A 19,884-nucleotide genomic window follows, 5' to 3' on the forward strand; every position below is an offset into this window, starting at 1 on the left:
GAATCATATTTTTATAATTCATCACCTGTTTATTTTTCATTCAGTGTTTTTATCAAAGACCTCTATGTCTGCTTTCTAGACTGATTTTGCACGATTTAGTGGAACAAACGTGGAAACTGACTTTGTAGAAGTGCCATCACAAATGCTAGAAAACTGGGTGTGGGATGTGGATTCCCTCCGAAGACTGTCAAAACATTATAAGGATGGAAGACCTATTATGGATGATCTGCTTGAGAAACTTGTTGCTTCTAGACTGGTCAACACAGGTATGACTTGTAATTTTAAAAAGAAAAATAAATCAGAATTGCTTAATAGATTTACTGGCATCTTGTTCTATAGAACAGTTTCCCCTTTAATAATGATAGTACCCCAAGAGTGCTAACATGGAAAGACCACTAAATATATTGGAATACTGAACCCTGGGATGGATTCCAAGAAAAAAATTGCATCTACTTTTCAATCTTGACTGAAATGTTTTGCTTCCATTTTGTAATGAGTACTACAGGAATCAGTTTTTGAAATCTATGATCGTATGGTACTACTAGTACACACAGTTCTCTTCCTCAAAACATGCCCAAACATTCTTATGTTATTAGGTCTTCTGACCTTACGCCAGATTGTTTTGAGCAAAGTTGATCAGTCTCTCCATACCAATACATCGCTGGATGCTGCAAGTGAATATGCCAAATACTGCACAGAAATCTTAGGTGTTGCAGCTACTCCAGGTATGTAAATACCGTTATGACTTGAGTTCATTTCTGCTGTGCAGCACAGGGAATACTCACTTCCAGGGAAGGTAAAGTTTGTCAGGCAGATTACCTAATGTAATTTGTTTCTGATCTCTGTAATCAGGCTGTGACTTTCGGATAAGTATCTTCTGTCCATATTATGAATTATCCTGTCAAAAGGTGCTTGAAGGGAAGGTGGCTCCAGCTTTTGCTGCATTTTAGTGTAATCAGGCATGAGCAATTGTCCCCGCCCCAGAGCCCAGAAGCATTTGGCAGCACCCACCTGGCTCCTCCCTCGCTGTACGCACCACAACCTCCCAAAGACTTCAGTAAGAAACTGGCAGAAGGGGTGGTTTTAGAGAAAAGCACAGCTTCTACCTTGTTTCCTTCTCTTACTCTGAGATGAGTTTGACCTAACAGTCTCTAACCTGATACTTATGAGATTCATGTGGGTAGGTGGATCGTTGCACACACATGTGTGCTTACATTTAATTTTTTTATCTTTTAGAAAAAAGAAGGGAGAGAGAGGGAACCTTTGATTTGCTGTTCTACTTGTTTATGCACTTATTGGTTCATTTTTGTATGTGCTCTGACCTTCAACCTTGGGATCAAACCTGCAAACTTGGAGTATTGGGATGACGCTCTAACCAATTGAGCTACCCAGCCAGGGCATATTTACATTTATATTTATATATTTGAAGCCAACATGTAATTGTACTTATATGTAGTGGTAAGGAGACTTTTTTCACCAATAAGTTGTAATTTAAATGAATCAGTCATATTTATAGATATAATAAAGGCCAGAAGAGTCAGTGGAGTCTAGCTAGGCTCATCACTTTCTTTGTAATATATTCATAGGAGACCCTACTGCAACTTTGTGGCCTCAGGCCACTTTAACAAAATCCTCTTTAAAGTAGTCCTAGAGGTAGATGGCATTGGTAAAACCTTGTTTTTCAAGTTAAGAGTTTGTTTTCCATAATTATGAACCTAAAATAAGTACCATTCTGATACATTTTAGATATGAAGATGCATGACAAAATATAGACATATCAGAGTATTTGTAAAACACGTATGTATCTAAGGGATAAGAACAGACTGAGGGGCTCTGAAACACTGAGCTATCTGCAGGGTGTGGACAAGCCTCTGAAACTATATTGTTAGGCATTCCAGAGCTCAGGGCCGAAACCAGCTCTGAGGTTGAGCCATCAGGAGAGAAGTGTGTAAACATTTTGGCCAAGGGCACATGGAAACCCAGAGTGTCCTGGAAGTGAAACCCTATCACTCTCTCCTCCCTCAGAGGGAGTTCCTGCAGGGAAACCTTAGCTAGTTAATAACCTGGTAATTAACATTTGCCATCACATTGATCGAAATGTATCTTTCTTTAAAGGCACAAATATGCCAGCTACTTTTGGACATTTGGCAGGGGGATATGATGGCCAATATTATGGATATCTTTGGAGTGAAGTATTTTCCATGGACATGTTTTACAGCTGTTTTAAAAAGGAAGGAATAATGAATCCAGAGGTATTATATCTTTTTTTCTCTTTTTGTTAATTTTATGGTTGCTTTCTCCCCTTTAACTCCTAGTGTAAAATATTTATTACACCTAGATATTAGAGTAAGAGATTTGGTAACAGCTTTTAACTTTAAAGTCTTGCATCTTCTTAAATCATCATACATCAAGTTGCAGCATACAAGTGATTAACTCTAATTCTGTAAGTTAAAAAAAAGCCTACTGCATTTTCTTGCTTATTAACATTCCAATATATTTCATAATTAAAATTCAAAGCTTTGTTTATGCATTTGCTTATTTATAGCTGCTAGTTTTGACATGTACCATACAACATTTTAGCTTTATAGGTGATTGGGAAAGAAAACTAAACTCCTTCCTGACATAAGTGGTCTGTTTATGTTTTGATATTCTCTATACACTTTCCTTATATTTTTCTGTGGGAGACACCCTTTTTCTGTAGCCAGCATACTCCACCTACTGCATAGTTTGTAACCTAAATGCCTTGAAGTAATTTAAGCTGCTTCATTAACCTGAGCCATTCCTTTCTGTGCACAGCGACCTGACGGCCAGGTGGCAGCCGGCCAAATCCTCCTGAGTTACAGTCCCCTAGTCTCCACTTGTGTAGAAGACTCAGCTGTCAGATTTTTTCCTAGGGCTGATGCATTTTCCACTGTGTTTTCATTCTGTTTGATTCAGAAATTAGAAGAATAAATTATCAAAATCAGGCTCTCAGCACTGACATACATTGATGTAATTTAGAATACTGTCCCTGCTGCCCCACCACCGCAAAAAAAAAAAATAAAATAAATAAATAAATAAAAGATAAAACCCACCTCCAGGGTACCTACAGTCTGTGTACTAACCTTTCCAATCACTTTGTCTTCCATTTCACCCTACCCAAGCTGTTAGGTCCCTTTAAGTCTCCCTCCAGTCCCTGGCCAACTCATTACAATAGCAATGGTCAACCACTGGCTACTGTTCTCATAAATACCTGACTGCCACATGACCTTCAGCCAGTGCCCAGCCCCAGATTCCTCCCCCATGTCATTTAGATGGTGCCCTTGGGATTCAGAGTGTCCTGGGGAAGAGTGAATGACTCCATTAACATGCCTAGCTGTAAAGTCATGTTGTCCCAACCAAACTGGAAACCCAGTGTTACTCTGCAGTCCTGCTCCACTTCCCTGCTGAGTCCCCAAGTCCCCACCACCTCACTCTTCTCTGGGGATCTCTCCTCTCTACTAAGAAAATTAAGATCATTGATCTTTCCTTTTCTTTTTATAAATCAGTGCTTCTTTTCTCCTGTCTCAGAAGTGATTTCTCTAATACTAAGCCTCTCTAGTTTGCCATCTTGAAAAAAATAACTGGGGTTATTGCTGTTGGCTTTGATAACCTCAGTGCTACTACTTTTCAGGTGTTCTTCCTTTCACAGTCTAATTTCTTTTTTTTTTGTATTTTTCTGAAGCTGGAAATGGGGGGAGACAGTCAGACAGACTCCCGCATGCGCCCGACCGGGATCCACCCGGCACGCCCACCAGGGGGCGACACTCTGCCCACCAGGGGGCAATGCTCTGCCCCTCTGGGGCGTCACTCTGTTGCGACCAGAGCCACTCTAGTGCCTGGGGCAGAGGCCAAGGAACCATCCCCAGCGCCCGGGCCATCTTTGCTCCAGTGGAGCCTTGGCTGCGGGAGGGGAAGAGAGAGACAGAGAGGAAGAAGAGGGGGAGGGGTGGAGAAGCAGATGGGCGCTTCTGTGTACCCTGGCCTGGAATCGAACCTGGGACTCCTGCACACCAGGCCGACGCTCTTCCACTGAGCCAACCTGCCAGGGCCTGCCAGCTTTTCTTTTTAATTTTTAAAATTTGTTGATTTGCCTGACCTTTGGTGGTGCAGTGGGATAAAGCGTTGACCTGGAACACTGAGGTTGCCGGTTCGAAACCTTGGACTTGCCTGGTCAAGGCACATATGGGAGTTGATGCTTCCTGCTCCTCCTCCCTTCTCTCTCTCTCCTCTCTCTCATAAAATCAATAAATAAAATATTAAAAAAAATTTTTGTTGATTTTAGAGAGAGACAAAGTGGGAGAGAGAGAGAGAGTGAAATGTCGATTTGTTGTTCCACTTATTTATGCATTCATTGGTTGATTCTGTATGCTCCCTGACGGGGGATCAAACTCACAACCTTGACGTATTGGGACAATGCTCAAACCACTGAGCAACCTGGCCAGGACCCAATTGCCAACTTTTAAAGGCCCTTGTCTTTTTTATTTTGTAACTTCTTGCTTGTTGTTATTCCTCTCTTTGTTCACAACCCTGAGGTTAGCTATCATAATTCCTTCCTTCCTTCCCAGAACTCCCGTATGTCAGCCGTATTTCTGTGTTCCTGTAGGTCTTTCTACTTTCACAAATATATTCATTTTATTTCTTCCACCTAAAATGTTTACCTTTCTTGTCTGTGCCTCTCATAGAGCTTATCATTCTTAAAGGCCCTAATCAAGTGGCCACTCATTTATGAAATCTTCCAGATCTTTCCATCCTCCACACAGAAGAGTAGACTTGGGCATGGGGAAAAAAGGCTTCAATGAGCCTTTTCTTCTGTCTGGAATGTTTACTATAACTGTTATGCAAAGTAGAAAAATTGGATTATAAATATTTTAAACCCTAGGACACAAATTTCTATTTTAAAATGTATGTTTAGGGGGAAAGTACCTGAAAATGTTGTCAATTGTTGTCTTTGGGTGATAAATTTCTGAGTGATTATTAAATATTTTCCTGTACTTTTATGGAGCCTTTTCTTATTTTTACATAGAATATGGACTATTTACAGAAATCAGAGAACAGTGTTTGCAGAGACACAAGTCTAGATATATAAAGGCACAATTCTATCCTCTTACTGGCTCCTAGTAGTTACTGAGGTTTCCTAGCGTAAGTGCTTCGGTACACTTTCAATTAAGTATCCTCATTTATCTCCTCTGTGCTCCCACTCACAGGAGCGCAGCCCAGCCCCCTCCACTGTTACCTGTTCTCTGCCAGCTGTCAGGGCCATTGCCAAAGTACAAAGCCCTGATTCCAGCGAATCCCAAGGAACTTGCAAGTCCAGCAGAAGCAATCCTGCCATTATGTTTCTGAACTTCCTCCTATTCTCAAGCTTCACAGCTTGGCAGGCAGCCAGACTGTGCTTAATTTAAACAAAGGGGTTGGGTTGAACTTGGAGAAAGCAAGATGCCCAACAACTTGGACTTAGTTTCCTTGTAATATTAAAAACAGTGTTCAGTTTTACTAAAATTTTGGATCCAACAGTGCTATCTATTATTATTTGCCTTATGCTATGAAGCTGGCTGTAATCCCTTCTTTTTTCTTTCCTATCAAATACTCTGGAATATCATGTCATTTATTACCCCTCTGCTGTCACAACAGTGCTAGATGTGGCTCCATTGTCTCCATTGTCTAAGATGAATCTCCCTGCATCCCTGTCCCCCAGCGTTCTCTTATGGTAGATACTGGAACAGCTTTTTATTTTATTTTATTATTTTTTTATTGATTGGTTTTTAGAGAGAGAAAGAGGAAGGGAGATAGACAGAAATGTCAATTTTTTTAATTTTTATTTTATTTATTCATTTTAGAGAGGAAAGAGAGGGAGAGAGAGAGAGACAGAGAGAGAGAGAGAGAGAAAGGAGAGAGAGACGGGGGAGGGGGGAGCTGGAAGCATCAACTCCCATATGTGCCTTGACCAGGCAAGCCCAGGGTTTCAAACCGGCGACCTCAGCATTTCCAGGTCGACGCATTATCCACTGCGCCACCACAGGTTAGGCCAGAAATGTCAATTTGTTGTTTTACTTATTTATGCATTTATCGGTTGATTCTTTTATGTGCAATGACCAGGTATTGAACTCGCAACCTTGGGGTATCGAGACGATGCTCTAACCAACTGAGCTACACAGCTAAGGCTGGAATAGCTTTTTAAAAAGCCATTTTATTCCCTCTAAGAGTGTACTGTTTGTTTGTTGTTGTTTTGTGTTTATTTGTTTTGACTTTACAAATGTTTGCTCTAAAATAACACCTGATTAAAAATACAAATAGCCCCTATTAAAAATTAGTATTTTGGAACAACATTCCTGTTTTACAAAAACCTTAGGTCATTGTTACAACTATTTTGTGATGAAGAGTAAGAATTTTTATGGTATAAATTTTTATAGTAAAAAGAATTATGTTGTGATGAAGAGACAGAATTTTTATGGCTTCAGATCAAATACAATATCACAGAATGAGTGGAATCACAATATATTATACACAGTTCGTTTTCTGGAGGCCCTCACGCTCCTAATATGTATATATGTATTGTATTTTGATCATTTTGAGAAGATAGCAGGTTGGCTTTTCAAGGAGTCAGTACATCCTATTCTTAGAAAGATCATGAATTATTGGTTTTATTGGTCATGATTGTTGGTATCAACAAAAGAATATCTCCAGGCCTTATCTCTGTAACCTCTAGCCATCCTGCAAAGCCCAGAGTTGGCTCTGAGAACCATTACAGTTCTCAGCAAGCAGAACTGTAGCACATGTCCTACTCACTGGGAAAACAGAAGTAGAAAGGATCAACTGTAAACCTGCAGTCTTTTGAATACCATATGGTAACTATAGCATAATTTCTGGTACAGTGGTCTCCATTCTATCCCTAAGAGATAATAGACATTGTGAATTCAAAGGCAATTACATTGTTAGCTAGACTTATCTTCCTCCTCTTTTGCATTTAGAGAAATTACTAACCTTTGTTTCTTTTCCATCATTGAACAAAAAATACAACCAGGTGTTAGAACTGGCCACTTGCCTAACCAGGCGGTGGCACAGTGGATAGAGTGTCAGACTGGGACGCAGAGGACCCAGGTTCGAAACCCCGAGGTCACCAGCTTGAGCACAGGTTCATCTGGTTTGAGCAAGGCTCACCAGCTTGAGCCCAATATCTCTGGCTTGAGCAAGAGGTCACTCGCTCTGTTGGAGCCCCCTGGTCAAGGCACATATGAGAAAGCAATCAATGAACAACTAAGGTGTCACAATGCGCAACAAAAAACTAATGATTGATGCTTGTCATCTCTCCATTCCTGTCTGTCCCAGTTTGTTACCTCTGTTTTTTTTTTTTTTCAGTGTTTTATATTCTTCATAGTAAATAGAGATATTACTTAACTATTTAATTAGTTTGTTAAATGTTATCTAAAGTCTTTGTTTCTAGTAGAAAATGGAGAAGTCTCATTATCAGACATATCTTTTACTTCTACAACTGATCTCTTAAATTGTATGGAAAGGAACTGCTTGATATTAACTTTTCTAGTAAGCTTAAGAGCTCTCTAAGGATATCTTTAAGGTCACCAGATACAGTTTCAAAATCCAGCAGCTAATCATAGGGTTGAAAAAATGGGGCTTTTAACTAGGGCCATTTCTTTTTATAGGGCAACTTCATTGTGGGAAACTTTCCTAAGAGGTAATAGACATTGTGGATTCAAAGGCAATTATATTATTAAAGTAGAATTATCTTCCTCCTCTTCTGCATGTAGAGAAATTGCTAAGCTTTGTTTTTTTCATCAATGAAGAACTACAAACAACTATTGCTGCTGAAAAGAATACCAAGAAAAATCAAGATAAAGTGTAGCTATTATATTTTAATGCATAATGTCATAAAGAAGCAGCTAGGGCTTACTTACATTCAATAACAGACCAGACACAGAAACATGAAAAATCTTGATGCAGAGAACAGACTGACAGCGGTCAAAGGGGAAGGGGGTTGGGAAACGTGAAGGGATTGAGCAAAGAAAAAAGAAACAACTCACTGACATACACAACAGTGTGAAGACTATGAGTGGAAAAGGAGTGTAGGGGGAGGCAGAAAAGGGGAAAGGGAGATAGATGGTGATGGAAGGAGGCTTGACTTGGGGTGGTGAACACACAATACAAGATACAGATGATGTAGTATAGAACTGTGTACCTGAAACCTTTATAATTTTATCAACCAATTCATCCCAATAAATTAATTTTTTTAAAAAGAAAAAGGAGACATGAAGAATCTTGGTTACACATGAAGAATTACGTGGCAGAGAATGTATATATAATATAAAGCTAAGTATGTATTTCAGTGCCTCCTAAACCCAGTTCCTGCTATAATGTGTTGCTGAGGGAGAAGATGAAATTTCCTCTCCTGACAGGCCCTACAAACGGATTACCTTCTGCTTTAGCTCTCCGGATCTGTCACCCAAAAGCTGATTTTTCTTACACTTCAACCTTTTCTAACGGAGTTAGATTTTGCCTGATTTAAAGGACAAAGGAAGGAAGTAGGATTGATTTCCAACCTGCTTCTTGAATATTTACAAGGCCAGACCTTCAAAGTCTTGAATCCCAACCAGCTGGAAAGTTTTTCTTCCTTTGTGTTCTTACAGCCCTTCTTTGTGTTTGTCTTAAAGTCCTAATAATCTGCCCTGTTAATTGTGTATTTCTTTATCTTACCTCCTAAATCATAAGGCCCAAAGGCCCTTGTAATAGGAACTGTTTTCATCTTTGTGTGTGTCTTCTGCTTCAGACCTGTTCTTTTTAATTACTACTGTTACAAGTGGGTACCTTTCATTCCTTTACCCACTAATAGAACTACTACCCACGGTACCTTTTTCCTCATGATCTACTCCCTTCCCTTAAAGATTTATCCTTATATCCTCACAAATTGAAACTTTGCTTGAGGTTTCTAGAAGGCCACTTCCAATCAAGCAAAGATTCCTACTACTGTTCTTGTTTTGGTTTTTTTTTTTTTTTTTTTTTAATTTTATTTTATTTTTTAATTTTTATTTTATTTATTCATTTTAGAGAGGAGAGAGAGGGGGGGGAGAGAGAGAGAGAGATGAGAGAGAGACGGGGGGAGGAGCTGGAAGCATCAACTCCCATATGTGCCTTGACCAGGCAAGCCCAGGGTTTCGAACCGCGACCTCAGCATTTCCAGGTCGATGCTTTATCCACTGCGCCACCACAAGTCAGGCCTTGTTTTGTTTTTGTTTGTTTTTTAATTTGACTGATTTTAGAAAGGAAGGGAGAGAGAGAAACATCAATTTGTTGTTCCACTAATTTATGCATTCATTGATTGACTCCATAAGTGCTGTGACTGGGAATTGAACCTGCAACCTTGGTTTATTGGGATAATGCTCTAACCCAGTGGTCCCCAACCCCTGGGCCGCGGACCGGTACCAGTCCGTGGGCCATTTGGTACCGGTCCGCAGAGAAAGAATAAATAACTTACATTATTTCCGTTTTATTTATATTTAAGTCGGAACAATGTTTTATTTTTTAAAAATGACCAGATTCCCTCTGTTACATCCGTCTAAGACTCACTCTTGACGCTTGTCTCGGTCCCGTGATACATTTATCCGTCCCACCCTAAAGGCCGGTCCGTGAAAATATTTTCTGAAATTAAACTGGTCCGTGGCCCAAAAAAGGTTGGGGACCACTGCTCTAACCAACTGAGCTACCCAGGCAGAGCCCACTGTTCTTGTTTTTATCTTCGTGACTACCAGTACCAATCTTTTGCTTTCTCCCTCCTTCTTTGTTTTTGTCAAAGGTAATCATTTTCCACCCACAGTCTTCCCACTCTCATAGAAAAGAAAGGGCATACTGTCGGGAAGGAGTTTGCAGATGGGCTGTGGAAGGAAAGATTTCAAAATCCACTTTGAAAGCAGGCTGGTGAGCCTGGTAGCTGCCTGATCGTCATCCCCGTCCTCGGGCGGATGGTCTCTGCCCTGATGCTTGTTCCTCCGTGTAGGAAGGAGCCAACTCTGGCTCCACTCCCCAGAGCCAGATCGTAATGAGAAGGGGAAAAGTGGAAGGTAGGTTTGGAAGGCAGTGGGAGCTTGGATGTACTGCTTCAGAGGTGCCAGAGATAGCAGGAGACCCCGTCTGTTTCCCATCTATGAGTGTTCTCATTACTGATAGATGGGCATCCTTCATTCACATAGTTATGATTGCTCTTTAAGTACTACCCCAAATAAAGGGTACAGATTCTTAGATAAAATGAGTGCCCTTTCTCTCCTACTTAATATTCCTAGTGAATTATGTATTCTAGTTCATACTAAAAGTGAAGATGAAGTCTCTTGTTTCTATTTTTTCTTTTCTTTTTTCTTTTTTTTTTTTTTTTTTTTTTGAGAGGTAGAGGAAGGGATGGAGATGAGAAGCACAGCACCTTAGTTGTTCATTGATTGCTTTTTTATGTGTGTTTTGACTAGGGGGCTCTAGCCAAGCCAGTGACCCCTTGCTCAAGCCAACAACCTTTGTGCTTAAGCCAGCCACCATGGGATCATGACAGTGATCCCACGCTCAAGCTGGTAACCACATGCTCAAGCTGGTGAGCCTGCATTCAAGCTGAAGACCTTGGGTTTTGAACCTGGGACCTTAGCATCCCAGGTTGATGCTTTATCCACTGCATTATCACTATCAGGCAGTGCTTTCATTATTATTTTCTTTAGTAGGACACGACTAATTTTAAGGAAATACCAAAACAGGATTGCTTTTGTTTCCCTGAACTCTTCATAAGAAACTAAACTTAGGAGCAATGTGAGAGGGAAGGGAATGAAAGGAGGGGTAGATGACTAGTAAGGTTTACTGACTACTTTGTGCCAGGTACTATAGTAGAGCGTAGGCAATACACTTAAATCATCTCCTCTGATTCTCCATAAACTGTGTGAGGTGGGCATATTCCCATTCTACAGGTAAGGAAACCAAGACACAAGTCCAGCCAAGAGCCAAATCTGGGCCTGACTCCACAGCTCCTGCCCTGGCTTTAGAAAACATCCCTGTGGGAGAGGATTTACACAGGATGAAAAACCTGAGGTGACTGATGGTGACTGTCACTCATAGAACTGGTGAGGCACTTACTATATGCTGATCCTCCTGAAAGACTTTTTTAGCATGAAAAATGTTAGTGATTTTCTTAGAACATCTCTTCCTACTTTCCTCATAGCAGAAATTTTTTTACTGTATAAACAAAGAGCAACTTAAGGCAAAGACTCTTTCCACTTTTGGCATATGTCTCCCAGACCATGTTCTCTCCCCCAGAGGGGCTGGTACCTTCCTAAAAATGCAAAAGTTCAATTGTTTCTTTCTTTTATTTTTATTTTTTTAAGAAAAGCAAGATACTGTTACCAAAATGACTCCTAAACCCTTCTCCAAACTTCATTGTAAGGGAAATGAAACCATTAAAAGGCCATTGCTCCGTAATTCAGGAAATTGAATCAACTTGTTTGGAGCTCTGAGCAGGAGAGGACTAGAGCTGTGCTGACCACATACTGTTTGACTACAAGTGCCCTGCTCTGCAATGACTTTACCATTCACAGGAGGCGTGAGCTGGCTCTTCAAGGCACCGTGCAGCTAGCGCAAAACTTGCTTTTTATTTTCTTTTACCACTTAAACTACCATTCATTGTACAATATAATATGTTGCAAGATATCAGCATTTTGGGTAATTTATTTTTTACTTTATTTAGATTTTTCACAAATGTTCCTGTAATGTTTGTACAATGAAGTGTATTTTTAAAAAAAATAAAGGATTCTTAGATCATGAGCATTAAGAATTTCTGCAGATAAATATTAAAATTATTGAGGCTGGATGATAGGTACATGAGGGTTCATTATACTGTTTTCTTGGCTATTAGTATATAAAATTTTTCCATAATAAAAGGATTAAAATGTTTTTATTAGTCTGCAGATAAATTTAACTCACATTTTTTTCTAACTTCTTCCTATACTGCTAACCCCGAGAGAACAGTCTTTTATTGCCACTCCTTCCTCCCTAACTTAGCCCTGGTCGAATTTAGACACATTAGTCAATGAATGGAAGGGATGGGTAAGGGTAAATTGTGGTCAGGCTCAAGAGCTCTGATCTGCTACTAAAAGAATGGTCTATGACAATCACTCACATTTAGGTCCTAGCTTGATAGCGACATGTAGCTATGGAATACTTGAAATGTGGCTAGTGCAGCTGAAGAATTGAGATGTGCTGTAAGTATAAAAAACTAGATTTTGAGGACTTACAACAACAAAAAATCTCAATTTTTATATTGATACATGTGAAATAATATTGTAGATATACTGGTTTAAATAAAATATTTTGGCCCTGGCCAGTTGGTTCAGTGGTAGAGCATCAGTCCAGTGTGTGGATGCCCTGGGTTCAATTCCTGGTCAGGGCACACAGGAGAAGCACCCATCTGCTTCTCCACCCTTCCCTCTCTCACTTCTCTCTCTCTCTCTCTCTCTCTCTTTCTCGTCCCCTCCTGCAGTCAGGGCTCATTTGGAGCAAGTTGGCCCCAGGCATGCTGAGGATGGCTCCATGGCCTCCATTTCAGGCACTAAGAAAAGCTCAGTTGCTGAGCAGCGGAGCATGACCCCAGACGGGCAGAGCATCACCCCCTAGTGAGCTTGCCAGGTGGATCTCAGTCGGGGCACATGTGGGAGTCTGTCTCTCTGCCTCCCCACCTCTCATTGAATAATAAATAAAATATTTTATCAAAATTAATTTCACCTATATATTTTTTACTTTTTAAAATGTGATTTTTAGAAAATTTAAAGTTATATATGTGGCTCACATTGTAGTTCTATTGGATAGTGTTGCCTAGAGTTTATGAGAAGGTAACTGTGTTTGATTATTTATTCCTGATTAGGGCCTAGACTATAAAGTTAGATATTAGCCTTCATATGATTAATAAGTTGATGGTCTCTGTTTAAAACCAAAAGCTAACCCGGAAGTTTTAATTTGATGACCCTCTGGGACATTAAGTAGTTTTGCATCTAAATTGGTAGATTTCATTCACCTATGTTTTATTTTCCTTAAGAGTTTGACTAGACTTAGAATCATTGTTGTAAGTCAAAAGTTACATTACTTTTGTCTCTGAAAATTGTCTAGCTATTCTGGTTCTCAAAAAAATTCTTGGTCCCATTGATCAAATGGTATAATGGCTATAAAATTCAGAGTGTTACTCTGTGATCTATTGTTTTATGTGTACATTTAGAATAATGCTTCATTGAATTGTCTTGCCTTGCTTCCCTAAAAGATGGTGAGAAAGAAGTAAAAATATTGAATAACACAAATATTGAGTTACAGTTCTTTTCTTTCACTGCTCATGTGTTTATGTAAATAAAAACAAAGGAACAGTGATATTTTAAAATTAAGATCTGGTCCCCAAAAACACTTGACAAAGGTCCTCATTCCCAGTGCGGCACCTGCCAAGATGTCCAACTATCCGCTGTGGGCCATGTGCTGTTCCTGCCACCCCCTTGTCCACAAGGAATAGGGATTTTTTTTATGAACCCCTTATAAAAACAGAGCAAAAGCCATTTGGCAGGAGCTGTGTCACTGTTTCAAGGTACGCAGAACTCCTGCTTGTGGCCTACTTGAACATTTGCTTTGCTAACCCTTTTGAAATCGCATTTGAGAGGGGATAACAAATAGGAAACTGTTACGCATTCCACCTGGCTACTTTTTGTTGGTCTGTTTGTTCACATTGTCAATTCACTGCTGAGAATCAAAGGAGACAAGACAGTAATAAAGGGAAGTGGAGAGGCCGGAGGTCTAAGCTCCAGATCTCTTGGCTACCAAAATAAATAAATACCACAGAGCTGCAGCCCAGCAAAAGGGAACATCCAGACAGAGTGGAGCTCAACGTCCTCTTTTTTTTTTCACCCCTACCCCTTTCTCTTTTGCATCTAGAGATTTGGAAAATTGCTATGACCGTGAATTGTTAGGCATGATGTTTTATTTTATTAGGTTGGAATGAAATACAGAAACCTAATCCTGAAACCTGGGGGATCTCTGGACGGCATGGACATGCTCCAGAATTTCTTGAAACGTGAGCCAAACCAAAAAGCGTTCCTAATGAGCAGAGGCCTGCATGCTCTGTAAACTGGGCTCTGGTAGCAGTCCATGTCTGGAGGACAAGTCGACATCGCCATGTGTTATTGGCCTGGAAACTGAAGGGAGTTTTGCAAATGAAAATGTAGATTTCTATTGACTGACTTTTGTTTTGTGACTTGAAAAATTATACAGATGTAAATGGAATTATAAATACAGTAACCTAAGAAAAGACCGATTTGAAAATAATTGTACTATAAAATTTCATAAAAATAGATTTGATTTCTTTCTATAAAAATTTCATGTGAATGTAATTTGATTTTTTACTCTTATAATCAAGATAATATAATGTGAGAGGGCTCAGATTTTTTACATCGAATCATATACGTTACATAATTTGATCCTTCTTGCATCTTGCAGTTTTTTACTTGGGATTTCTGGACGTAAATGAATCACCACATCCCTCTGGTGAATGTTTTCTTGGAGCCCTGTGTTGACTTTGAGTCTTTGTCTCCAGAGGAGTGTGACCTCTTTGCCTACATACCTCAGGACCAGGGGAATATGCCTCCATGATGAATTTATCTTTGTGTTTCAGGCCTTGTGATTCCAACTTTCTGCCACACTTAAATGATGTTTCTCCGTTTGGGTTTGTCTTTTCTGTCCAAAGTCCAGTCAGAGAATACCAAACAATTATGGAGTCTAACTAGCCTTATGTATATTACCAGTTTTGTGTCATGTATTCGAGGGTCCGGGATCCTGTATTGGGGGTTTGTTTTCACGTTAGCGTACAAGATCATCAGTCTTGGCATATTTGCCAATAAGAACACTAAAAACATGCAGAGGTTTCTCTCATGTTTCTAAAAGGTGGTGAGGACTTTGCCTCCTTTACGGCCCACCTCACCCAAAGTGGCTGGTCACAGGTCACCAATGGCTGTTCAGAGAGTTGAAGCAGACTCAGAGTAAGAGCTCAAACTCCAAAGAGTGGGCTCTGGGCAGATGAGTTTTAGGACAGCTGCCCCTACTTTACATGTGTGCCTAAACTTGGACCTGGCCGGGGGGGCTCTTTGGTAGTCGATTTTGTCTGGTGATTTTTATTTTCAGTGACCCTTGGGATCTCCCTTCTACTAAATATGAGCCTAATTCCAATTCTGTAGCAGACCAGTAAACTCACAATACTTGCTTTTCCTCTAGGAGCCTACTCAGTAAGAAAACCACAACAGGATAAAAGAACATTTTAAATGAAAAAAAAACAATTTTGAATGTACCACACATAAGTCTTCCAGTTGCTTCCCATTCTGTACCTGAGGTATGACCAGGGACAAACTTCAAACTTTTCTATTGTGTAGTTCAAATGAATTTGTGCTAAATGAAAAATACTATGCTGCATAATAAAATGATGGCCAGCATGAAAAATTGAGAGCTTTAGATTCACAGAAGAAAATTCCAGGGTTATTACTGCCAAGCAAATACCTTAAACATGCACATGAAATCCTACCCTCCCTTTGGAAACAAACGCCTGGCCCTTTTCACTGCCGCACTCAGTCAATGTCACTGCCTCTGGTCCCCAAAGCTGTTTCTTATGGTCTTAACAATCTGCGGTACTTTTCTATCATTTTTCCCCAGACTGTTCTGTTTTACAGTTTCAAACAAAAACTCTCTTCAGTTTTCTCTATTGCCTAATGTGTCTCCTTAACAATAAGTTTATCATTTTAAATCTTAACTTATTTCACATGGAAAAACTAATACTTGATGTGAAAAAGGCTGCACACAATAAAGTTGCATTTTATCCATGGAATGAACTCCCATTTCTTTCATACATTAATGTTAAAACTGAAATATATAAAAGAAATAAAGTACTGTGGTGTTGTTCTATTTACTTATTTATTTATTTTAGAGCGAGAGAGAAAGGAAGAGGGAGAGAGAGACATCTATTTGTTGTTCCACTTATTTATGCATTCATTAGTTGATTCTTGGATATGCCCTGACCAGAAATTGAACCCACAACCTGGGTGTGTTGGGACAAGGCTCTAAACATCTGAGCTACCCAATCAGTGTGCTCATCTAATATTTGAATATACTAACATCAACAAAAGTAAATACCAAAAAACAAATTTCTTAGCATAACTTAAAACTATAGCATATTTTTAAAGCCTCTTTTTAATGTGACCATCCATCTGCTTGTTCTTTCTTTCCAGATCAGAGCACACTCTGAATGGTGGGAAACTATAGAAATTGTCCTTGGACAGCCTACATTTCAGATTTATGGACTGAGTCACACATAAAAAGAGTCTTTCTTTGTTATCGATTCAGGAGATTTAAGCCTGTTTCAGGTTTTGGAGGCATCATGGTGTTGCTGAGGGCAAGTTCTTAAATAGTTTATGTTAATTGATAGTAGGCATGATTTCTAAAGGTTTAATTTTAAGATGCCACAATGAAGGGATAGAAAAGTCTTGATGTTATGCCATCTAATACTGAGGTTTTTCCTCCTATACAAACGTTTGTAATTAAAAACTATCTTGAAGAGTTATCACTTAAGGTGTTCACACTAGAATCTTGCCTTCCTTAAAATAACATAAGGAAAGGTAGATATCTGTAGTTCTCTAAACTTGGCAACCTGCGTTGTGTAAGAGGCTAAAATAGAGATAGTTCTTTTGAAAATTGATATGATTTTCTACTTTGTACTTGCCTCAACTAGGAGGGAATGACTTAACTTTGTGCTACACCATTTTGCCTTTAGCCTTTGTGAATGAGTTAAGGTACATAGCAGTCCTGCCTCCTCACTGGATCAACTGCTTTGTTATGACCATTTTATTTTTATTTTCATTTCATCATTCACAGCAATTTTTGTTGCTCTGAAGAAACTATATTAAAATATCAATCCCCCAAATTGGGTTTAGAGGTAGGGACCGAGTCTTTTCTCCCCTCGGCACAGTATTAGTTATGTGTCTCCCGTCTAAAACTGGCTCACCCCTCAAACAGATATTTCTTCTATTATGACTATTTGGTGAGGATAATGAAAGCAAAAACAAACACACATGCTTCCATTTTCTTTGAAAGGGTCAACATCTGGTTTATTCTTTTAAGTCATCTTTAATGGCCTCACCAGGCAGTGGCACAGTGGATAGAGCATTGGACTGGGACGCAGAGGACCCACGTTCAAAACCCCTAGGTCACCACTTGAGCATGGGCTCATCCTGCTTGAGCACAGGGTCACCAGCTTGAGCGCAGGGTCGCTGGCTTGAGCTTGGTATCATAGACATGGCCTCATGGTCATTGGCTTGAAGCCCAAGGTCACTGGCTTGAGCAAGGGGTCACTCACCCTGCTGGAGCCCCTGGTCAAGGCACATATGAGAAAGCAATCAATGAGCAACTAAGGTGCCGCAACAAAGAATTGATGCTTCTCATCTCTCTCCCTTTCTGTCTGTCCCTATCTGTCCCTCTCTCTGACTCTCTCTCTGTCTCTGCCCCCCCCAAAAAAATCATCTTTAATGAAGAAATTTCCACTGGAAACAATGCTTATCTAGTACCAACTGTATCAAGACAAAGAGTTAAAGTCATCAAACCTGAGTACTAGATCAATATACTCTTTTCCAACATACAATAATCCTATAAATGGAAACTTTGTAAAATTTTTTTTGAAAAATTGGAGTAATGATTACAACCGCTCACACACCTCTCTCAATGAGTAATTCTTGAGCTTTTATTTGGTTGCATTTACCTCGGTTTCCTTTTCTAATAAAATACAGAACCAGTGTATCTGGTCCTCTATGTATGTGTAAGAAAAGGGAAGAGGTGAATATTACACAGTGTCTCTGTTTCCGCTCACAGGCTGCTGCCCAGTCTAGGTGCTAATTTCATTGTGCCTGGAGGCTCCTAAAAATTCATGGCCATGATAAAATGTCTCTAGCATTTGTCCTCATAGAAGCTGTATGGCTTAGGCCATTTTTTTGTTTGTTTTGTTCTTTTAATTATTGATTTTTAGAGAGAGTGAGGAAAAAGGATAGAAATATCAAGTTGTTGTTCCACTTTACACATTCATTGGTTGATTCTTGTATGTTCTGACCAAGAATCAAACCTACAGCCTTGGCATATCGGGTCAACACTGCAATCAACTGGGCTACTCAGCCAAGGCCTGGCTTGGATTGGTTTAAAGGAACAATGTTCACCAAACCCAAAAAGACACTTGATGTCTCTATTGACATCTTTGTGGCTAAGATAAGGTCATGACTGGATAATCATTAGCTAGGTCAGGGTTAGTCAACCTTTTTATACCTACCGCCCACTTTTGTATCTCTGTTAATAGTAAAATTTTTTACCCACCCACTGGTTCCACAGTAATGGTGATTTATAAAGTAGGGAAGTAACTTTATAAAATTTATAAAGCAGAGTTACAGCAAGTTAAAGCATATAATAATAATTACTTACCAAGTACTTTATGTTGAATTTTTGCTAAGTTTGGCAGAATAAATCTTTTTTTTTTCTTTTTTTTTTTTTTACAGGGACAGAGAGAGAGTCAGAGAGAGGGATAGACAGGGAGAGACAGACAGAAACGGAGAGAGATGAGAAGCATCAATCAGTTTTTCATTGCGAGACCTTAGTTGTTCATTGATTGCTTTCTCATATGTGCTTTGACCACGGGCCTTCAGCAGACTGAATAACCTCTTGCTTGAGCCAGCGACCTTGGGTCCAAGCTGGTGAGCTTTTGCTCAAGCTGGCAACCTCGGGGTCTCGAACCTGGGTCTTCTTCATCCCAGTCTGATGCTCTATCCACTGCGCCACCACCTGGTCAGGCAGAATAAATCTTTATAAAACAACTTACTATAGTTAAATCTTTTTGTTTTTTTAGAAGACTTATTTACTTTTTTACAGAGACAGAGTCAGAGAGAGGGATAGACAGGGACAGATAGGAATGGAGAGAGAAGCATCAATCATCAGTTTTTCGTTGCAACACCTCAGCCGTTCATTGATTGCTTTCTCACATGTGCCTTGACCGTGGGGCTACAGCAGACCAAGTAACCCCTTGCTCAAGCCAGCGACCCTGGGTCCAAGCTGGTGAGTCCTGCTCAAACCAGATAAGCCTGCGCTCAAGCTGGCGACCTTGGGGTCTCAAACCTGGGTCCTCCGTATCCCAGTCTGACGCTCTATCCACTGTGCCACTGCCTGGTCAGGCTATAGTTAAATCTTTTTATTTATACTTTAGTTGCTCTGCTACCACCCATCATGAAAGCTAGAACGCCAACTAGTGGGTGGTAGGAACCAGGTTGACTACCACTGAGCTAGGTGGATTCCTAGCTGTTGAAACAATCTAAGAGAGTTGAATAATGATTCACATTAAAATGAGGGAAATTTCTAGTCCTTTGGGTGAAGACACAAGAAATTCCATAGAAGATATATTATCAAATTTACAGATAACAGAGCAGGAATGGTTAAATATGAAGACATTATTAAGATTTAAAATCATTTCAGTGCTGAGACCAATTTAAGAAGTTGGGCACATTCTATTGCCAAGGTTAAAGGAAGGGAAACTGACTTATAATGGTACTCAGAAAAAAGACTGGCAGTTTTGTTTGACCCAATTCCAACTTAAGCGCACAGTACAGCACACAAGCAATAACGAAAACCTTGTAAGAGTGTACTGATTGAAGGATGTATCCAGATCAGAAGAACAATCCCGTTGGACTCCAATGAGGTAAGATCAACTACAGCTAGAATATCATGTTCTATTCTAGGTGTCACATTTTAAGCAGCCTATGGCCAAGTATTACAGTGTTTGGCAGAGTAAGA

General features: G+C 39.8%; 1 protein-coding gene across 4 annotated transcripts in view; it reads left to right on the plus strand.

Annotated features, from left to right (window-relative positions):
- NLN (neurolysin) overlaps positions 1-15,972 on the plus strand; it is a 106,674-nt gene extending 90,702 nt beyond the window's left edge. For 3 of the 4 annotated variants that reach the window (XM_066375991.1, XM_066375999.1, XM_066376008.1), the window contains 4 exons: positions 80-266; positions 597-725; positions 2,116-2,252; positions 14,017-15,972. In XM_066375991.1, the coding sequence (XP_066232088.1) occupies positions 80-266; positions 597-725; positions 2,116-2,252; positions 14,017-14,151 (588 nt within the window). In that variant the 3' untranslated portion in view covers positions 14,152-15,972. The remainder of the gene's footprint in view (positions 1-79; positions 267-596; positions 726-2,115; positions 2,253-14,016) is intronic. The other variant, XM_066376017.1, reaches the window with a different exon arrangement.
- Positions 15,973-19,884: the final 3,912 nt, after the last annotated feature.

This window comes from Saccopteryx leptura, chromosome 1, assembly GCF_036850995.1.
Source record: "Saccopteryx leptura isolate mSacLep1 chromosome 1, mSacLep1_pri_phased_curated, whole genome shotgun sequence".
NCBI classification, from domain to species: Eukaryota; Metazoa; Chordata; class Mammalia; order Chiroptera; family Emballonuridae; genus Saccopteryx; species Saccopteryx leptura.